Source organism: Aspergillus campestris (genome assembly GCF_002847485.1).
Source record: "Aspergillus campestris IBT 28561 chromosome Unknown P168scaffold_16, whole genome shotgun sequence".
Taxonomy (NCBI): Eukaryota; Fungi; Ascomycota; class Eurotiomycetes; order Eurotiales; family Aspergillaceae; genus Aspergillus; species Aspergillus campestris.
The window spans coordinates 81,338-101,154 of record NW_020194351.1 but is presented as its reverse complement, the minus strand read 5'-3'; the positions used below and the strand labels follow the sequence as shown (position 1 = coordinate 101,154).

General features: G+C 52.6%; 9 protein-coding genes across 9 annotated transcripts; 2 read left to right on the top strand and 7 right to left on the bottom strand.

Moving 5' to 3' along the window:
* Positions 1–45: 45 nt before the first annotated feature.
* P168DRAFT_300202 (alpha-ketoglutarate-dependent dioxygenase AlkB family protein) lies at positions 46–1,082 on the bottom strand (the record flags this gene model as incomplete). Its single annotated transcript, XM_024838397.1, has 2 exons — positions 46–90; positions 153–1,082. The coding sequence occupies 2 exons, from the start codon at positions 1,080–1,082 to the stop codon at positions 46–48; spliced, it is 975 nt and encodes a 324-aa protein (XP_024688625.1).
* A 159-nt stretch (positions 1,083–1,241) lies between these two features.
* P168DRAFT_330605 (DUF4238 domain-containing protein) lies at positions 1,242–3,238 on the bottom strand (the record flags this gene model as incomplete). Its single annotated transcript, XM_024841602.1, has 5 exons — positions 2,922–3,238; positions 1,811–2,863; positions 1,479–1,757; positions 1,309–1,343; positions 1,242–1,250 (listed from the first exon to the last, which is right to left on the bottom strand). Exons 1-5 carry the CDS (start codon positions 3,208–3,210, stop codon positions 1,242–1,244), a joined length of 1,665 nt encoding a protein of 554 aa, XP_024688624.1. The 5' UTR covers positions 3,211–3,238.
* A 1,239-nt stretch (positions 3,239–4,477) lies between these two features.
* Positions 4,478–5,753, bottom strand: P168DRAFT_313569 (uncharacterized protein; the record flags this gene model as incomplete). The annotated part of the gene is made up of 4 exons (XM_024839674.1): positions 4,478–4,826; positions 4,881–5,353; positions 5,431–5,498; positions 5,555–5,753. The coding sequence occupies 4 exons, from the start codon at positions 5,751–5,753 to the stop codon at positions 4,478–4,480; spliced, it is 1,089 nt and encodes a 362-aa protein (XP_024688623.1).
* A 2,229-nt stretch (positions 5,754–7,982) lies between these two features.
* On the top strand, positions 7,983–9,371 carry P168DRAFT_244714 (alkene reductase; the record flags this gene model as incomplete). Its single annotated transcript, XM_024833943.1, has 3 exons — positions 7,983–8,228; positions 8,321–8,956; positions 9,012–9,371. The coding sequence occupies 3 exons, from the start codon at positions 7,983–7,985 to the stop codon at positions 9,369–9,371; spliced, it is 1,242 nt and encodes a 413-aa protein (XP_024688622.1).
* Positions 9,372–9,695: 324 nt separating this feature from the next.
* Positions 9,696–10,604, bottom strand: P168DRAFT_285549 (SDR family NAD(P)-dependent oxidoreductase; the record flags this gene model as incomplete). Its single annotated transcript, XM_024836213.1, has 4 exons — positions 9,696–9,913; positions 9,963–10,116; positions 10,147–10,508; positions 10,556–10,604. The coding sequence occupies 4 exons, from the start codon at positions 10,602–10,604 to the stop codon at positions 9,696–9,698; spliced, it is 783 nt and encodes a 260-aa protein (XP_024688621.1).
* A 1,385-nt stretch (positions 10,605–11,989) lies between these two features.
* erg4A (c-24(28) sterol reductase) lies at positions 11,990–13,893 on the top strand. The gene is made up of 3 exons (XM_024835564.1): positions 11,990–13,008; positions 13,056–13,387; positions 13,435–13,893. Exons 1-3 carry the CDS (start codon positions 12,161–12,163, stop codon positions 13,683–13,685), a joined length of 1,431 nt encoding a protein of 476 aa, XP_024688620.1. The 5' UTR covers positions 11,990–12,160; the 3' UTR covers positions 13,686–13,893.
* P168DRAFT_276450 (transcription factor domain-containing protein) lies at positions 13,594–16,025 on the bottom strand (the record flags this gene model as incomplete). Its single annotated transcript, XM_024835563.1, has 5 exons — positions 13,594–14,262; positions 14,310–15,665; positions 15,721–15,842; positions 15,898–15,921; positions 15,975–16,025. 5 exons carry the CDS (start codon positions 16,023–16,025, stop codon positions 13,833–13,835), a joined length of 1,983 nt encoding a protein of 660 aa, XP_024688619.1. The 3' UTR covers positions 13,594–13,832.
* Positions 16,026–16,767: 742 nt separating this feature from the next.
* Positions 16,768–18,061, bottom strand: P168DRAFT_276446 (uncharacterized protein; the record flags this gene model as incomplete). The annotated part of the gene is made up of 1 exon (XM_024835562.1): positions 16,768–18,061. The coding sequence occupies exon 1, from the start codon at positions 17,899–17,901 to the stop codon at positions 16,768–16,770; it is 1,134 nt and encodes a 377-aa protein (XP_024688618.1). The 5' UTR covers positions 17,902–18,061.
* A 580-nt stretch (positions 18,062–18,641) lies between these two features.
* Positions 18,642–19,659, bottom strand: P168DRAFT_322485 (uncharacterized protein; the record flags this gene model as incomplete). Its single annotated transcript, XM_024840576.1, has 5 exons — positions 18,642–18,856; positions 18,911–19,165; positions 19,213–19,353; positions 19,404–19,540; positions 19,589–19,659. The coding sequence occupies 5 exons, from the start codon at positions 19,657–19,659 to the stop codon at positions 18,642–18,644; spliced, it is 819 nt and encodes a 272-aa protein (XP_024688617.1).
* Between the last annotated feature and the right edge of the window lie 158 nt (positions 19,660–19,817).

The window sequence follows — 19,817 nt, the reverse complement described above, 5'->3', positions numbered from 1 at the left end:
CGGAAATCGTGATCTAATTCAAGAGCCAACTCGGTGGTTCGATAGCTAGTTGATGCACTTCGCCTCTCGATCCATCTTCAGCATGGTCGGCTATCCGCCTTGTCTGTTGCCTCTTCTGATGTCTTCCTCCCAGCCTCTCTTCGATCTGGCACCATCTCTCCCCTCGCCTCACACCATCGATACATCTCTCCCTGACCAACATTATACCGATAATAATTATTCGTCCCCTCGGGAATCACTGCCCGCCGAAACGTGATGTTGATTCTCCCCTGTCCACCCGTCGACCCCCGCCGCTTCGGCACCCCGTGTAGCCAATGCGCCTGCGTCTCGCCCTGCATGATGACCATATCGCCCGATGCCATGGCAAACTTCACCGGTGGCGGTACCTTCGCTGTGCTCCCGGGGGGGCTCGACTTGCGTTTGAGGAGGAAATCACGCGTCCCACCGAGCGACAGCGACGCGATAGCGGGCTGCGCGCCGAGGAATCGCTCGTCGTCGGAGTGGTACGCGATGCTGTCGTCTCCTGTGGCGTAGTAATTGACGAGGATGAAGTTGTAGTGTCCTCGGCGGTTCGTGGCCGCTTCAACGCACTGACGGAGGGTGTCGAGGCATGGGGGAATCGGTCGTGGTGGGACCTTGTACTTATTTTCCGGGGCGGGCTGGTTCGACGCCGAATCGAGCAAGGTGGTCGAACCCCATTCGGCGGCAAATCGCGACGTACTGTCTACCCCGAAGACGGTCGTGTACCGCGGGGTCTTGACCTCCGTGGAGAGCCCGCCGCGGTTGATGGTGTAGTGGACGCGGTAGAAGGGGAGTTCGCGTCGGAGGAAGTGGAACAGTTGGCGTGATAGTGGGGCCGGCACGAATGGGTTGAAATGAAGGAGATCCAGGTGCGGTTGGTTCGCGATGTGTTTGCCTTCTGGGCTATCTCTGTTGATCAGGGATGTGGAGATACTGGAGGGGAGGTCGCGGATAGCAAAGGGGTAGGTAGGATGGTTGGTAACCGAGCATTCTTCGACCAGTTCCTGCTTGGGCTTTTTGGATGGAATGGGCTGGAAGAAGCTATTGATTCGTTTAGACATTGGGAGTTGGTCAGGGACAGATGCTAGATCTATTTTTTGTATATATTGAACGGTCTCAGAGTGAATGCCTAATCGATCTGATCGAAGATCGATCAGTGATGTCATCGAAGCTCCACTTTTATCAGTTACTGATTGGCAACGGGGTTGGAGTACAAAGAATCAATTAAACTAATCAATTAATGACAGATTGATATCAAGTCATCGCAGAAAGAAACATCCCACGTACTAGGTCCTCGCTCCGTTCGGGATATCGTGCCAGCACTATTTAAGTCAGACCCATTCACCGGGGAGTAGGTATACGATGAACCACCACAGTGGTAACGAACAAATCGACAAACCCGAACATAAATAGAACAGAAAAAAAAGGTGGAGACACATGAGAAGATGACAACTCACATTCGACAAACCCATCCTCAACCCCCTCCACCTCCAACGGCGCCAGCTGAATCCGAAAATCGCTCGGGGAATATTTCGGCAAGTTCCGACTGACCTTCAGATACAGCCAGACCCTCCATGGAGTCATTCCGATGGAGAAATCCTGCCGATTCTGCCGAACGCAGTTCTTCTGCGACAGCGACAAGGGCGAAAACTGCAGGATGCGGTCGGTTTTGATCCGCAGCAGCAATAGAAGGCCCGCTTGTTTAAGATCTTCGAAGAAGTCCAAGGGCGTGGCATCTATGATGCGCGATTATCAGCAAACTCCTCCGTCACAATCATAGTGTATTTACCTGGTCTCAGCATGCGGTATCCACCAGGCAGGCGTGTGTCGTCAGTTACATTTTTCATGAGCTCTATCCCGACCATCCCTGCCACATAGGCGGACATGTGCGTCTCACGGGGTGAAGACTTTTGGAGCGTGTACTTGGCCTTCTCTGTCATACCCAGGTCCCGGGCGATCTTCTCCAGCGCTAGTATGTGCAGTTTGCGCTGGTCGAGCGGGTGATCACTGGCTGTCTTGAACCCCGGTCGCCTGTCCAGCAAATAGGCTTTGAGGCTGGCCCGCAGCGCGTCCTGTGCGTGGTATACAATGGAGCTCACTGCGTGTGATTCTTCCAAGAACAGCGTGTTGATCAGTTCGACATGTTTGCACGACAGCCTGAAGCACTCAAAGTAAAACCGGTGATCGGCGCATGCTGTCCATTCGGTCGCGTTGGGAACCCCCTGGGCGCTATACGAGTTAGCGCACCGACGCACAGGGAGGTCATCCAGTATCGAGCCCGCCCGTTCGGGATTTTGATGCAGGCTCCGGATATACGCGCCGAGACGCGCCGAGTCCGCCGATGACTCCGAATCCCCTGCGGACAGCATGTTGCTGCGCAGGATGATGAGCAATCGCGGCGCCACGGGCGCGAACATGTGCCATTTCGTGTATAGGCCCGGGACAATCTTGCCGGTGCGAGCATCGAAGCCGCAGTCCGACGGCCCTTCATAGACTCCAAAGGAGTTCTCCGTCAGGAGGAACTCAAGCTGGGGGGATTCTGGCTCGCAGAATGTCAGGAAGAAGGTCTGGACGTGGGCCACGAACATCATCGCGTCGTCGGGATACACGTGGTTGAAGATGGTCCGGCGCCACTGTCCGCCGGCGTCCATATCCAGCTCGAGCAAGCCGCGGAGGTTGGAAAACCACACATCGCGCGGTCGCGAGAATTTCTTATGCTTCATGTATATCACCATGCGATGTTTGTCGTCTTCGTTGTAGTCTTCCAGACGATCGTGATCGTATCGTTGGAACATGCGGGAGTTGCGGTACTTCATCAGGAAAAGGAACTTACGCAGCGTGTCTCGCTCGAGTCGCGTCAGCGTAAGTCGCTGATTCCGGTTAAAAGACGTCGCATGCACGCCGTAGAATCTTGCTGGCATCATTCTCGAGACGGGAGAGCTTCTCCTCCAGGTGGTTGGGGTTGTCTTCGAAGCCGGGGTCGCGGTACATATCCACCAGAGCGTACTCCCGCGACACCGGGCGCTGCGTGAGAATCCCTCGCGTCAAGTCGACCTTGTTGACCAGGAAATCTCGATCTCGACGACGTCGAGTCTTCCTTCTTGAGGGGCCTGCTGGGGGCTGCTCATCGGCGGCAAACTTGCGCAGGATAAATTGGGGGATGAAGTGGTGGTGTCTGGGTACAGGCATGATGGCTGAGGTCTGTTACTCCTGAATTGAAGGATAAATTTAGGAAAATTATAGCATTTCGACGAATATATATGTGTACTGTCACTCGATTATCCGCAGGGAATAACATCTCTACTAATTCGTCGACAGCCTATCAGTTGCACAGCCCTTCATATCAGCTGGAGCCTTGTCGGCGCGTATGAGTGTTGGCGTAGCTGTGGACAAGACCCATGGTGCATTTTTGCCGCTCGCAGGGTTTGCTTCCTTCAAGTCTTCTATAAAAACCAGATCAGCCACTGACTGGGATATCATTTGATGCATATCACGTCATGCATCATTATGGGAAAGAAAGGCCAGACTAGCTGCCTAAGGCACCTATCATAAAATACATCACGCGGGAGGATCATAATACGACAATTGTGAACAAACCTAGAAGCGGACCATGTTGTGGAGACACTCGATGAAAAGAGGTCAGAAAAGGAGAACAACTGATGATGTTCTCTCCTAAAGAGGTTGCGAATGGTTGGAATGATCAAAATACAAAACAGTCAAAAGTGTGGGAAAGGACCGCAGGTCAGCTGAGCGATAAGCCGGTGGCAGTTACTGCTCTTTCACACATGTGAGGTCACCCATGTCGTGCTGTTCGTGTAGGTATTGTCTTTTGTAGAGTGGTTATTTGCCTATGTCTATGTAGCTGTTGCAATGGTTGTGGAAAAACACGGTCAGTCCCCGCCGTGGTGTATATATATATCCTGCCCAGGTCCAACCACACCGTGACATATCCTGACATATCCTGACCTAATGACTAGCCAGTGCCTAATGATTTCAGTAAAATCAAGAAAAGAGTTGAAACACGACTGGAGTTGCTCTAGCTAGAGTGAGTTGTAATCCTTTCTATAAAGTTGGCGTGATACAAACCTATAATAATTGCTACTGCGAAATACTACCATGTCTAGAGTTCACATTTCAATTCTCTATCTACCAACATACAGCCTGGGTATAGAGTAACACACAAAGATAAATCACAGAGCCAGAAAGAGAAATGGAAATGATATAATAACAAGCAAAAACTGTCATAAGCGTCATCTGTTCGCCGAGCAGATCTTCCCCTTGCGTCCCAATACTTGGCAGAATGGACATTCCCTACATACCAGAACAAAAGAAGATTGACAATGGATATACCGCAGAGTGGCAGAGTGGTATAATGTAGGATTGGAAAAAGACAATTAAAATAGAAAGAAACGATCAAAATGAGTGTAACCCTCCCGTACTCCGTGCATTACCGATTTTATAGATGGCCATTGCGTGGTGGCGACTGGTCGTGCACGACCTCCACCGTCTGCGACACGTCCACCGTCTTGTGGATACCGTCGTGACCGGCGGACCCGGTCGAGACGGCGCCTGCGTACGAGATGAGATGGCTCTGGTCGGAGGCAAACTCGTTGGGTTCCGGGTAGTGTTTGGAAGCGACGGCGGAGAAGGTGCCCTTGCCGGCGCCCTTGACCTTGCTCAGGGGCACGGACGAGTCCTGCTTGTAGTAGTGTCCCGAGCTGTAGGCGGCCTTGCGTAGCTTCGACATGAGGATGTTGAGCGTGGGGAGACAGGCGCAGATGAGACCGACGCCACCTTCGGCGTTCCTGTAGGGGCCCGATTAGTATGACGCTCTGACCAGAGAAGATTGAAAAACATACCCGGACAGAATGACGCAGATGAACACCATGGTTTGATCCGGGGAATCCCCTTCCTTGAGCACCAGCACCAATCGGTAGATACTGAACGCGGTGGCCAGCCCTCCGGCAGACAGCATGCCCGTCACCCGCAGCTTCTTGTTGCGCGACATCTGTAGCGACCAAGTCATAGGCAAGGGCAAGATCAAGATAATCAGATCCGATATGACACTAATGACCGAATCGGCCACCAGAGCCGCCCGCTGGTCCAGACATGTAGCTTGGATGTTCAAGTCCCAGTATCCGGGGACTGGGTCACACATGCGGATCTTGATGACCAAGGCGATGACGTAGTACACACAGAGGCATCCGAGGAAGGTATAGATGAAGATGACTTTGGATTTGAAGGGGGTGAAGATGCGCGTCAGGATGGAGAGCAGGGCGACCTTGCACAGGAGCGCCATCGGACAGTACAGGACGGTGGCGATATAACCGAACTATATGTTCCTAAGTCAGCGGGGGTGTTTGTTCCTGGTTCTCCGAGGGCCTTAAAAAGTTGCATTCGGAAATATACCTTGCGGAAAAGAGTCTGATCATCCAAAGGAACGTCTGTGATGTGGTACCCGCCACCATATTTGCCGGCTATGATGATGATATCAGTGGGTGTGGATCCTCAAGAGGTCAGAATCTGAACATACCGACAATACTGACACCGCAGTACCCCACAAACAGCAGCCATGTCAACAGACAGGCCGTATCCTCGATCCAGACGAACTGTTTATACCAGATACGAATCCCAAACCGCAGGATCACGAAGATGGAGCAGATGGGGATACACAGGCATTGGGTGACCAGATTGACCGTGTTCAACTCATCTTTGGCATTTTCGTAGGTCATGATGGAGGGACGCCACGACACAACATGGGGCCACGAAGGAACGAAAGGGAGGGGGAGGAGAAGAAGAGGGCGCAGGAAGATCGAAAAGGCAGTCCGCGGGCGAGTGTGGAATAGATTGGTCTATATTAATACCGACCAGCGAGTCGAGATAAATTACGATCCGTCCACGATCCCTGGCCCCGTCGTTCCCGAACCCCGTCCAGTCTGGCGTTCCCCGATGGCGTAGGCATTATTGGTCTTGTTCTCCTTTTCTCGGACTACGATTGGCATGCATGGCCTCTCCCTGGGAGGTTTTGCGGCGCAGAAGTGGAGATGGATTTCCCGAGTGGCTCGCGGTGGACCCGCTTCGTTGCTCGAGGGAAACCCAGTGCGCAGGGGAACATCCAATGGAAGAGATTAGAAAGAATTTTTACCAAGGGGAAAAACCGAAAGAAGAAACTGGAGGCCAAACTCAGTTTAACTGTCATTCCTTTCAGAATCTTGGATGGGAGTCTAGGATTGGTGGTGGCATGGCCGGGAAGGTTTTCCATGCCCGCAATTCCCTGTTATCTTCCACCCTCTGAAGCTGTAGATCCTATCTGAATAAAGCTACCAATCACTGTCTTTTTCAATAGACTAGAAAATCCAGGGTGATTGTTATTTTTATTTTGATTTTGGTCGATCGACCCTGGCAATACCACGACGTCAGATCGATGTGCGCAATAGCAGCGCACGCGCAATGACCGACCTCCCCGAGGACACATAGTTGCATGAATGATGAAACACCAAGGGCGATCCAGATCAGACGGGTTTTTTGTTCCAGAAACGATAGGCATCAGAGACTTGCCCTATTACGACGCTATCGATCGCCTTTCATCGGGGCGACGGAACACTAGGGAATGGCCTATCTGCCCCTTAATTCCTTCGTTGCGGCCTCCAAGGCGCCAGGCTGGCACTAGTTACTTCTGCACGATCGCACCGTTCATGTGAAGCGAAATGGGACCCCGATGCCGAGAGATTGGCTGGACGAGAGCTTCTGGACTGATCTTAATATTTTCTTTTTCTTTCTTTCCTTTTCAAGGTGCTCCTCTCCATCCCGCGATAGCTGGCCCAAACATCCGGGTAGACGTTTTCGTTCCCTGGTTGGACCTGGTCCATGCGATCGAGAGCTGGGATGGATTCTATTCTTATCATTACCCCTATCCGAGTTTTCCATATGGCCTGTTTCCCCTGGTCTCCTGGAGAGGAGATGGGGTGCAAGGCACGAGGGGCACTGGAGGATCGGCATCAAACCGCCGATCACATACCGGAACAAGGATGATAGACCAAAACGAGGCATGCAGGAGATGAATAATGCCGGCACTCAGCGAATCAATCGGATGCCAGAACAATGGTTACCGTGGAGTCGGCAATGGGGCGACCCACCGTAGTGGAGCTGAGTAGCGCCTGAAGCCCTAACATGACCATGGATCATTTCGACATTTTAACCTTTCGCTTGCAATGGTGGAACAGCCACCGTTAGGGAGACCCACGCCCTCGGTTGCAGGTTCTGCTATCCTCGCCACAGGCACTGTCAATCCAGCGGAATATCGCGGGCGACAGGATGATCCTCATTGTCCTGCGAGGCCGTTGCAGACCGGGGGCCGTCTGTCACCCCGAGTCCTGCGAGGAAATTGGATACCCAACATGGCATATCCTCTCCCGCGCGAGATAAGAATAGCTTTCAGGCGTAAATGATCGTTGTCTGGTACTGCGTGAGACATCCTTCAGGGGTCCAGAATCTTTCGGGCCAGACGTCTCGACAGTTCTGCCTGTCCGACTGACCCGTTCCTCCACTCTGGCATATCCTCACCCCGCCGGATCCCCAATCCCATCCCCTCTCTTCTCCCTCTCTGATTGGAGTCCCCTTCCCCCAAATTCAGTAAGACTCCAATAGAACCACAATTTCCCCGTTCCCCCTTTTGGGCGGTGGGAACGGGGGATGTCTGGGTCCGTAGGAGGAGGGGGGGGAGGGGGGGGGGGGGGGACAAATGGTGACAAATGGTTCCACGATGGGTCGCGATAAGGGGACAGCAGTTTCACTGCTATTCTCGGTCTGTGGTTGTAGTAATAATAAGATTATTATTATCCCTGCATGTGTCCCTGGTTCCTGTCCTCTAGCTCAACCGATTTTCGACCTTTAACTTCACCCCACGTCGCGTCCAATTGATTCAACTTGATTGTTGTTCTGAATCGTATAATCTATCCACCATGGCTACCACCGAACAGTCGCGGCTCTTTGAGCCCCTCGAGATCAACAATGGCAAGATCCGTCTCAGCCACCGTATCGTGCATGCCCCGATGACGCGGAATCGTGGCGTTCCGGAGAATGCCACCAGTACGCCCGAGAAGCCCAACCGCGTCTGGTATCCCGGGGACCTGATGGCCGAGTACTATAACCAGCGAGCCACCCCCGGCGGGCTGATCATCTCGGAAGGAATTCCGCCCTCGCTAGAGGTTTGTCTCATGGCCCTAAAGAACTAGTTGCCCGCATGCCCGACATCATGCTGCATCCATGGTTTCACACCGTCGACTGACTCGCCTCCCAGAGCAACGGCATGCCCGGCGTCCCCGGCCTCTGGAACGACCAGCAGGCCGAGGGCTGGAAGAAGGTCGTCGACGCCGTCCACGCCAAGGGTGGTTACATCTTCGCCCAGCTGTGGCACGCTGGCCGCACCACCATCCCCCACTTGACGGGCTCTCCCACCGTGTCGGCCTCCGCCGCTGTCTGGGATTCCCCCGAGGAGGTCTTCCCCTACCCGCCGGTCGGATCTACCCAGCAGGAGCGGCTGGCCGCTCACCCGCCCATTGAGCTCACCATCCCGCACCTCAAGCAGACTATCGCCGACTACTGCCACTCGGCCGCCCTCGCCATGAAGGCCGGCTTCGACGGCGTCGAGGTCCACGGCGGGAACGGCTACCTGCCCGAGCAGTTCCTCAGCTCTAACATCAACCACCGCACCGACGAGTACGGCGGCTCCCCCGAGAAGCGCTGCCGCTTTGTCCTCGAGCTCATGGATGAGCTGGCCAAGACGGTCGGCGAGGAGAACCTCGCCATCCGCCTGTCGCCGTTTGGCCTGTTTAACCAGGCTCGTGGCGAGCAGCGTCTGGAGACCTGGTCTCATCTGTGCGAGCAGCTGAAGCAGACCCACCCTGCGCTGTCGTACGTCAGCTTCATCGAGCCGGTATGTACCGTTGTTATAAGCCTATATGCCCGAGCACAAACTAATATCCATCCAGAGATACGAACAAATTTTCAGCCAGTCCGAGAAGGACAAGTTCCTCGACAGCTGGGGTCTCGGTGACGTGGACCTCTCGCGGTTCCGCCAGATCTTCGGCTCCACCCCCTTCTTTTCCGCTGGCGGCTGGGACCAGTCCAACTCGTCCGGCGTCCTCGAATCCGGCCGCTACGATGCCCTGCTTTACGGCCGCTACTTCACCAGCAACCCCGACCTGGTGGAACGGCTGCGCACCGGCGTCCCGTTCACTCCGTACGAGCGGAGCCGCTTCTACGGACCGTTCGAGGATAATGCCAAGTGCTATATCGATTATCTGCCTGCGAACCCCAGTCTGGATATCAAGATCCAGGTGCAGGAGTAGTGCGCTGGTAGGGTTATAGCATCGGTGGCTCTTCGTCGCATTTAGTTTAATAATGGGTGCGTGCTTTTAAAGATTGTATATAGGCATAGACATATGTGGATAATTGCATGTACTCGTGGCAGTACGTTTATAATATAGAGTTAGTATTTTAGGGGCGTACTGTAGCGTGCTGTCGGTCGTAGCGAGCCATCTTGAGCACATCTCGTGACCATCCTAACCCTAATATCTGCATCTGTTTCTATTTAGAACATACGGCAAAATTTCAATAGGAGAACCGGTGACTACACCGACAACTCCATCGGTAACTATAACAATTAGATAGAGCTACGCGGTACACCCTCCGTCCACGACCAGCGCCGCACCAACCACATAGCTACTCATCGGCGACACCAGGAACAGGATCGAGTCTGCGATCTCCTCCAACGTCCCGCAGCGGCCCATGGGAGTTTGATTTATCGTCTTGTCGAATAATCCGAGTGCGGTGGCCTTGTGGGTCATAGGGGTATCCACGACACTGGGTCTGTCAGTGCGGACTCTCACGGCTGTTCTGCATTAGCGTTGCTCCAAACAAAAACATGTAAAGAAACATACCGTGTTTGGCGGTCGTATACGGGATGAGCCCCATATCTGTCGGCGGGATGGAAACGCCGAAGATGGAAGACAAGTTCACAATGGCCCCTCTGCCTAGTCTGCCTCCACGGTCCCTATACCGGTCAGGAACTTCCATCCTGGTCATCGCGAGGGACTAGAAGGTCAAGGAAAGGGAAGGAAATACTCTTGTTTCCGCATCTGCCGGACCACTGCCCGCTGGCAAAGCCACACCCCCCGTCTGGTTGGTATCAATCACCTTCTGCCAGTTCGCCAAGCTGGCCTCATCCGAGTTGGGAGCTTCTCCCCCAATCCCAGCCGAGTGGACAGCGATGTCGATTCCGCCGAAGCGGGCAACTGTTCTTTGCACGGCGGCTTCGACGGAGGCTTCATCCTTGACGTCGGCGGTGAGGATCTCTATCCCTAGGTTGGGGAAGCTGGCGGCCAGATCATCCCGGATGGTCTGAAGCTGGGCGGTGTTGATATCCAGCAGAGCGAGGTTGGTAATGTCATTCTGCGCTAGGGTGTAGGCTGTCTTTTGGCCGATACCTTGGTTGTGTTAGCTGCGTTCCACCAAGGAAATGAAGTGATCGTACCTGATGCGCTGCTGGTGATGAAGGCCGTTCCGGTAACACGAGTGGACATTATGGATATTTTTTTCGGGGCGTGGAGGCTACAGGGAAAGGCTCGACTGGACTAACGGGTACTGATAGTTGAATAAAATGTGCGTGACAAAGACAAGTGAAGCCAACTCCTATTCCAGAGGCTCTTCGGGGACTGCGTTATACACATAGCACCGCCTTCGCATTATCAGGGAGTCATGATAGATAGAGCCGAAAGGAAGGCGGGGTTCTATCGATCGCCCTAGCGGACCTCGTGGCAACCCGCCTGAGTTCTGTATGCATGTGAACTGACCAGGATCGCATATCACCCAAACCGGATGAAAGACGCACTATCCACTTATAGAGAAACCACGGGCACCTCTATCAAGAACATGAAACGATGCGAGGCCACACGGAAACTCCCCGTCTGTGCTGCCCAACAAGTCTCAGCCAAACCCTGCAGATCCCACAACCCCCGAACGGCATTCCAACCGGTTCATGCATCGGTGTAGACCTATACTAGTTAGTTCCGGGCATGGGGTGAATCGAAATAAGGTCTAGCTCCCTCACTCCAATTCCTGCCCCCCATTCCCCTCCGTGACAAGCGGAACCAGCTTCCTCCTTGCAACGACCGCAAGATGATCATTCAATTTACCGCATCATCCCAGCGCCGTTACCCTCCCACTGCCAGTTAGGGGGTCGAGCACTTCTGTGGATGAGATCAGGATGATGACGATATTACCTGATCGGGATTTCACGCCCACCTGGAATTGACATGACTGTTCACAAAGCAGGGCATCGCCAGCTCCTCATTGATTATGTAGCTGATGTTGTTTTCCGCAGCCTCCAGCTTTTGATATGAGCTAACATAGCTGAAGGCCCAGGAGTCATCACACCATTCCATATGGTCATGATTACGTCGAATGATGATGCCCCCAACACATTGTTACTGTCGCTGTAGAGTCGACCGAGAAGACTTACGAAAATCATGCATCCAGGAATAGAATATTAGTGACGTCGGGGAATTATATAGGGAGATGACCTGCCGGTTAATCCTTCCGGACGATCAGTTGAAACATACAGGGCAGATGCTGCATCTTGTTTTGCACACGCGAGTGATGTCAGATTTTCCTCATTCGTCATGTAACAAACAGTGGCAAATCTAGTATAATGTGCTTATTAATGTACGTACACCATACAAATTCCATTGATCAGGACCACGGTACTATACATGGTTGCGTGGCATGTCAGCTGTTATGAGGATGCTCTGAAGAACCCACCTAGTGGATCTGTATTAGACCAATGATTGGTTGTGACCGTAATTCGGTCGGCCGGGCGAGGCGAGGATTCCGTGCTCTCCGCGGAGTCCGCGGTCATATGTGTACCTTGTAAGCTCCAGGCAGAATGGTGGTAGAAATCAGACGCGATCTCCCAATGAGTGGACAGTATTTACTGCATTCGATCGAGAAAGGGGTTATCCAACTTTTTTCGCCCCCACTCGCGTTATGGTTTACTCCGAGAGGGTGTATATATTGACGAGACCCCCCTCTGTTCGAATATGAAGCCCATTGCAAACACACGCACCCTCACATTGTCACCATGTCGAAGAGAGTACGCCATAATGCCGGGAACACTGATTCCAACGGCGCAGCCGATGCACCCCAGCATGATCACGACTCCGAGAATACCGAGTTTGAGTTTGGCGGACCGCTGGGAGTCACGGCTATCATGGTGGGATCCCCTTTGCTCATGTACTACATGTTCATTGGGGTGAAGTGTTTCGACGGCCAACTGCCGACTCCAGCTCGTGCGGGAGAAGACACTATCATCGGTTTCCTAGGTCACCTCGTCGAATTGGTTTATACCCATGCCTTTCCGCACCGCAAGGCGTGGATCATCTACTGGACCTTTTTGATCCTAGAAGGCCTCGGATATCTGTACCTGCCAGGGGTGTACGGTAAAGGGAAGGCCCTGCCCCACCTTGGCAACAAGCAGCTGGACTACTACTGTTCCGCGCTGTCGTCGTGGTATCTGACGATCAGTGGCGCTCTTTTCCTACACTTCTCAGGTCTGTTCCGGCTGAGTACTCTCATTGATGAGTTCGGACCGATCATGTCCGTGGCCATCATTTCGGGGATTGTAGTGTCAATTCTCGCGTACCTGTCGGCACTGTCTCGTGGGGCACAGCACCGCATGACAGGATCCCATGTGTACGACTTCTTCATGGGTGCAGAGCTTAATCCGCGCATGTTCCGCTGGATCGACATGAAGATGTTCTTCGAAGTCCGTATCCCTTGGTACATCTTGTTCCTGTTGTCGCTCGCTACAGCGCTCAGACAGTGGGATGAATATGGTTTTGTGTCCGGTGAAGCCGCCTTCCTGCTCATGGCCCATTTCCTGTACGCCAACGCCTGTTCCAAGGCGGAAGAGCTGATCATCACCAGCTGGTAAGTCGGTCGATTTTCTTTGAAGATGTCACGCTGACAAACGGCAGGGATATGTATTATGAGAAATGGGGGTTCATGTTGATCTTCTGGAACCTTGCCGGGGTACCGATGATTTACTGCCACTGTACGCTGTACCTGGCTTCGCATCACCCGTCGACATATCACTGGAACCCGGTCGCACTGGGCCTCCTAGCGGTGGTATATCTCTTCGTATATTGGGTATGGGATACCTGCAACAGTCAGAAGAACTACTTTCGTGCTCAGGAGCGAGGGAGCGCTTTCGACCGCAGGTCATTCCCTCAGTTGCCGTGGAAGTTCATCAAGAATCCCGAAACTATCAAGACCAACACTGGAAGTGATATCCTCTGCAGCGGGTGGTGTAAGTGACCTGGAGCCCTCTACAAGTAACATTTCTGACGACTGCAGATGGACTCGCCCGTAAGGTCCATTATACCTGTGACATATTCTTTGCTGTGTCTTGGGGATTGGTCACAGGTTTCGATTCTCCATTTCCATGGTTTTATCCATTGTTTTTCATCACCATGATCTCCCACCGCGCGTGGCGCGACATCGAGCGTTGCCGCGGGCGGTATGGTGAAGCGTGGATGGAGTACGAGCGTCGGGTGCCGTATTTGCTCATTCCGGTAAGAGGCCTTCCGGGACCGAACCATGGATAGGATAGAGCTAACAGATAGGACAGTATGTCTTTTGATACGGCGTGACAGTCGAAGATAGACAATAAGGCGGACTGAGAACGAGCAGACAGGGAAGTGGATCGCCGCGTCGTGGCTAGTCGGGACAGACATTGTGCCAACTCCATCATTTCATTCTGGAACATAATTTAGGTAGCTAGCGTTTAATATATCCATAACCGGGCGGTTCGTGCCGAGAAAGTCGTTTAAAAACATAGACACATCCTCTTGATTCATGGCGGAATCAAACGTATTCTCGGGCCACGAGACATCCGGAAGAGTGACATTGGCTGGCCCGTCAACAATTGGGGGCATAAACAAGGACCCATCCTGGCGCTGCTCGAGTCCGGTAAGAGTCTGCTGGGTGTCAACCAGCACCTGCGCGGTCCTCACGAATGCCTCGCAAATAGCATGTAGATGCTTTGCCCCCGGAGACAGGTCTTTGATTAACTCGAGCGACCCGAGCGTCTCTTGCAATAAGGCCAGATCTGCAGTATTGGAGGTGGTGATCGCATGGGTAAAGACGATCGCAAATGGTGCGAAGGAAGGGTACAACAGGATACTATTCAACTTAGCATCCGTCACGAGATGTTAGGATGGGAGACTGACCTGTTGACATATTCCATTTGTTTATGGGTCTGACGACCGCGGAAGTAAGTGAAGCACTTGAGATGACTGTGAAGAGCCATACTACCGGCTTTGTAGCATTCTAAGGAAATCCCCATTCCGTCCCCTGGCCCTGTCTGCGCACGGTAGATAACCGTCAACACCGAATAGGTGATAAAGTCCGCACAAGCGGCCATTCCGTGCAAGGAGTCCGAGTACAGGGCAGGGCTGACATCAATGCTCAGAAGTTTATCACGGACAGCGATTAATTCGGTAGACAGGGCATCAATCGCCTTCATGCGAGTGGTCTGTGCGGCCTTAGAGGCGGCGGTGGAGTACAGCTGGTCGTATACACGTCCCTGAATTCCTGCAAATTCCACCGTGACGAGACTCATCAAATCCCAAGGACGCTGCTGGGGGTCATTCGACGGGGTGAACAGGTCCGCGTCGATGTCATGATCCTGGAAATGAGACGCCAGGCCTATATTTAAGGACAGGTTTTTGTCGATCGTGTAAAGGGACCAGAATGCGTGACGTTTGGATTCCGCTATCGGAAAAGGGTCTTTCATGATGGCATGACTCCTATGAAGGCCCAGTGTTTGGCACATGTTAAAGGCAATGGAGAGATAGGTCCAACATCGCTGAATATCGAATTCTTCCTGTGATTTGACGATAGCAATAAACAAGGCCTGCACCTTCTCCACGGTAGGTGCCATGACCATCTCATAGCTGTTCAGGGCGGCGGAGAAGTGACGTTCGCAAAATTTCATATGGGCCAGCAAGTCAAACTGTGCCAGATCGCGGTGTTCTTCGTGAAGGTAACCTCGGATAATATAATATAGCAGACCGTGTAAAAAGGCCAACGATCCAGATGGGATGGGTAGTAGAGGAAAATAAATGGACTGGCAAAGCGACTCGACCTGTAGGGGGCTTGCCCACGATTGGCTCACCAAAAAAAAGGGCGGTCGGGCCTTGACCTTCCGTACTAAAGCAACGACCAGCTCGACTGGAAGAAGTTCTTGTCCGTCGTGATATAATGTGGGACTTTCAACCCCAGTGGTAGGCGCGTCTGGCGCATGATAGTGATCAAGGCGACGCCTAAGGGACGACAAAGCGGCAGACACATGATCATCCGGCTCTCTGGACCTTGAAGTAGCGACAGCAGAAAAGGCCGCATCTCTGGCAACAAGAGTTTCGTGATGAAATGAAGACGGTCCTTCGAACGGAGGAGCTGTATGAGCGGAGTGGACAGGGCGAGCTGATGGAAGGACTGTGGTGGGTGTCGAGGACTGGATGAGTTGCTGGAGAGTTTGTTGCAGAGCAGTTAGCTGCTCCTGGATGCCGTCCACCTTCTGTTCACTAGCTGTATTTTAGCGATAATCCTTTACTAACCTAGGTCGGATCCCAAACTAACTATTCGTGAGGAATACGTTGTCTCGGCGCTTCTTGGACTGTGGGGGAGGCAACTCCCACTCCGCTACAAGGAATGCCCAAGGCTCCACATGAAGAGCAGGGAATTTCCTTGTCACATTTGATCTATTGCACTATGAGCGGAAAGCCCATATACATCCGTTATAGTCCAAGGCTATACCTTGCGGGCTCGACAATTATCACACTATTCGAGGTAAGTTGTTTTAGTGCTGGACATGGGATTGAGGGCACACGAACGGCGCGGGCTCGGAAAGAGCTACGTGCTGCAGAAGAAGCTCTTTCTGCCATTGATATTCCAGCACCTTGGTGTACAGAATGACGAGAACAGGGGTTGTTGAGTGGATTGGACCGTATTGTCGTCCATAGACCAGTAGTATGTTAGGTAGAAGTAGGGAGGAGTGGAGAGAGAGCGGAGACACCTGAGGATAACGAAGTACTCCGCGGACTCAGGCATCCCATCCGACTAGCCAATGAAAATGCCGACGCCACGTGATCAGATCACAGTGTCAGCTCGTCAGGTGACCTTGGATGACCAGTCAAGTTTATGTAGCTGAGTCATTTGCTCATAAGCTATTCATAACACCTACATTAGCCGGTCTGCTTGAAGTCCTTCATGCGACATTTTCATCATTCTGGCAACACCGCACCCTTTCCGATTCCACCCACCGAGGGAGACAGACATGGCAATCTGCAAGACGCGAGGGTAAAGATCAGATTGCAAGGCGTTGCCAAGTGCTGGACGAGATCTTGATCGCGAAAAGGTCTAGATCTGTGGGTCTTAGAGCAGGAGAGTCTCTTGGAAGAAAGACAACCTCAAAAATCCATCTTCTCCTTTCTATGATATTTCCCCCTTGCTTAATGATATTAACATAAAAGAACAATACTATTATTAATACTTAGTCAGAATGTCTATGACCACCAACGCTAATCATCAACCTGTGTCTCATCTATCAATCATCAACCAAGACTGAATATATATACACACATATATATAACGACCTTAGGTCTTGAACTCCTCTTGCGAACATCCTCATTCGCTGTCATCTGCCTCAGGTTCCAGCTTCATTGCCATCCATCGATCCCGCGCCTCATCAGGGTTCCAGTCCTCACTACCAGAATGCCTCCGTGCTTCCTTCAACCACCCATCCCAGTTAAGGGTCGACGGCGCCATTTGTCCCTTATGAATCCAGTGGACCTTCCGCGTCGTTCGGATACAGTGCCACAGAACCTGTGTATAATTGTCGGTGAGCTTACGCTCGATCTGCTTGATATTGTACCGCGAGTCAATATCCCAGGTTTGCCGAGGTTCCGTCAGCAACGCCATGGCCCAGTAAGCGATGTTGAGGATCACGTATGCTAAACCGACGGCGATCTGCGATTTCCACCCGCAATTACTGAAGAAAATGATTGAGGCCATCAGCAGCACCGTGCTGAGTGCCAGCAGGACTTGGTGCGCCCGCCCCCTGAAGACATAATCGCAAGCTTCCGTGCCACCATAAAGCTCGCGAGCAATGTCCTCGTTGCATTTGACGACGATAAAAGCTCCCGACCGCGTGCGGATGACCACGTCTCCGGGCGGGACCTTGGCAGCCTTGGACTTCCGCACCGACAGCTTCGGTCGCCATTGGGAGGATAAGCACGCGGTGCTCGTGGATAAGGTCATGGTTCCCAGGCCAATCAAAGCCACCGCGTCGTGGTTGACGCCGGCCCAGACGAATAGTGCGACCGTCATCAGCACGGAGACCAACGTTACCAAATTGAGTGGGCAGATCTTGCGCAGTGGGATGCTGTTCTTGTCATCCGGGGGCCCATTCCGCTCGGGACTACTTCCGGCATATGTAATCTCGTACGACTGGAACTCGTACGGCTCCAGCGAGTCTACCCGGTGGATCACATCGGCGAAAAAGTTCAACTCGGTGAAGTGATTACCGGAGAAGACACCCACGACGTGTACGTCCTTGACGGAGGGGAGGCGGACGGGGCGATCGGTGTTGAGCATTGTCTCCGGGGCGGGCAGGAGACGCGGAAAGCCCCCAAAGGGTGATGCTGTGATTGCTTGCGCATGCTTCTCAATGGATGAACCTCCGACCACAGCGAGTAAACCGACAATGTCGAAGCTCCAGGTAGGCTCTTCCGACGCGAGATCGAGCGGAAACCAACCCATTTTGTGTATTGGTATCTGTCGTGGTGCCTCCAATTGAATAGGGGAAGGTGCACGACGATGCGAAAACAATATCAGTAAACAGAACTTGACGAAATGAAGGGTTGCTGGATTAGTCTGTACCGGTAGAGAGTCAGGTAAAATACTGCAGATTCACCAAGCGAGGGCCAGACCGCAACAATTTAAGCGCCAGAACAAAAGAAAAAAAAGGAATCGCCAGGAGAAACCAGTCAGACACAACGTGTAGACTGACAATCAGCCGCCCCCACTGACTGGGGTCCTAAATCCTATCGCTACGCAGCCCATATCCAGTGCATGCATCGGAAGATCCCGTTTTACTGTGTTACTTATCATTCCACTGCCTGGTGCCCCGTACATCACCCCTCTATGGAGGGATGAACTGTCGATGATATCCATCTAAACAGGGGGTTTTTGTCTGGGTTGACGAGCTGAACTGTGGGGCCCCGGCGTCAAGCCCAATCACGGTCAAAGGACAACGCAAATCTGCGGGGCTATCCTGTCACGCAGTTTTTGCGGTTGGGGAGAACAACCCAGCCTCCTGCTGATGGATGAATTCGACTAGTGACTCGCAGGGTGAGCCAATGAAGCGACTGGCCAATACGAGGAATAATTTGCGTGATCAAGCTGGGGTTAGCGCGACTACCCTAGTGTGGATGATTGGGATGAAGAGTAGAATGGTGCCCGAGGGCGGATGATAATCTTCTTGCATCCATCTACAAAGATTAGGTCCTTTCGTTCGACAAGAAATGTCTCCCTGCATCATTTCCTGATTTCAACTCTTCCAAATACTTCTTGGCTGTGTCGTCGAGACGTGAGCCCGCAAGCAGAACTTCGATGATGTGACCCGCTAGCTGTCCTTGCGTTATGATCCCGCAGCGTACGACGTCTTTCATCAGCTCGGCGGTGCTATGTGGTTTTATGCCGCGTCGGATACGCTCTGCTGGGGGTTTAGCTTATTCACTACTCTGCGGGTCTATCGCGATGAACTCACTGTTCAATGCCCCATTGCATTGCTTGACGATCTCGACGGTGTATTCGCGAACAGACGACATGCGATAGGTAGCCCTGAGTCCGATCTGATGGCCCAGACCCTTGGTCGTGAACGTACTGGATCTGTAAAACTCAATAACGCCACCCGAATCTTCCTGCCCGTCGTTGGGCCTGCCCTTCTGCTGATTGATGCGACTGGAATTTTCCCCATGACTTGCAGGCGTCTTCGGGAGTCGGTGTCGGGCACTGTCGGGACCTGATGACCATTAGGATTTTAATTTCCGGCATTGCGACGAGCCTGACCTTCTTCAGTCTCGGAGATCTCGCTATCCTCTGTGTTCTGATCGACTTGGGGCAGAACATGGGTTGGTTTGGATTCCTCCCTGCCGGAAAACAATCGATCGGTCTTGTACCCAGCAACGGCTTCGAAGACCCCATTCTCCTCTGCATATTGTTCAGTAGTGTGGTTATCAAGAACGCGTGGAGATGCTAACTGTAGACAATAATCCCATGCTCAAATCTTGCGTTGGCCGAGTAGGAGATGAGAAAGAATACATCGATAAACCCAATCAGCCGGATTTTGCCCGCCCATTGCTCTCCATTGATCGAGATCTCCCACGGGTGTATATCGCTGCTTTGTTATCTCGGAGGTCACAGAGTCATGCAACAGAGGACATACCAGTCACATTCCAAAGTATTGTCCTGAACCGATCTGCCAAAGGTTTCTAGCACCCGGTGGTAGGATGCCATGATGAGTGTTTTGCGAGAGTTTACAAAAGTCGTCGGGCAGACCATACATTTCTAACAGGATCAAATACCCCAGCTGAGTCCCTGGAGGGTCGGCTGATAGTGACAAGCTAAGTCATCAATTTGCGATCGTCGCCTCCACGTCAGTGTATGCGACATGC

What these genes read in the sequence shown, in the direction of transcription:
- erg4A (XM_024835564.1), top strand. Translation starts at nt 12,161, where the DNA reads ATGTCGAAGAGAGTACGCCATAATGCCGGGAACACTGATTCCAACGGC. An exon ending in GAGCTGATCATCACCAGCTG is followed by an intron (nt 13,009 to 13,055) that starts GTAAGTCGGTCG and finishes GACAAACGGCAG; the next exon opens with GGATATGTATTATGAGAAAT. An exon ending in TATCCTCTGCAGCGGGTGGT is followed by an intron (nt 13,388 to 13,434) that starts GTAAGTGACCTG and finishes TGACGACTGCAG; the next exon opens with ATGGACTCGCCCGTAAGGTC.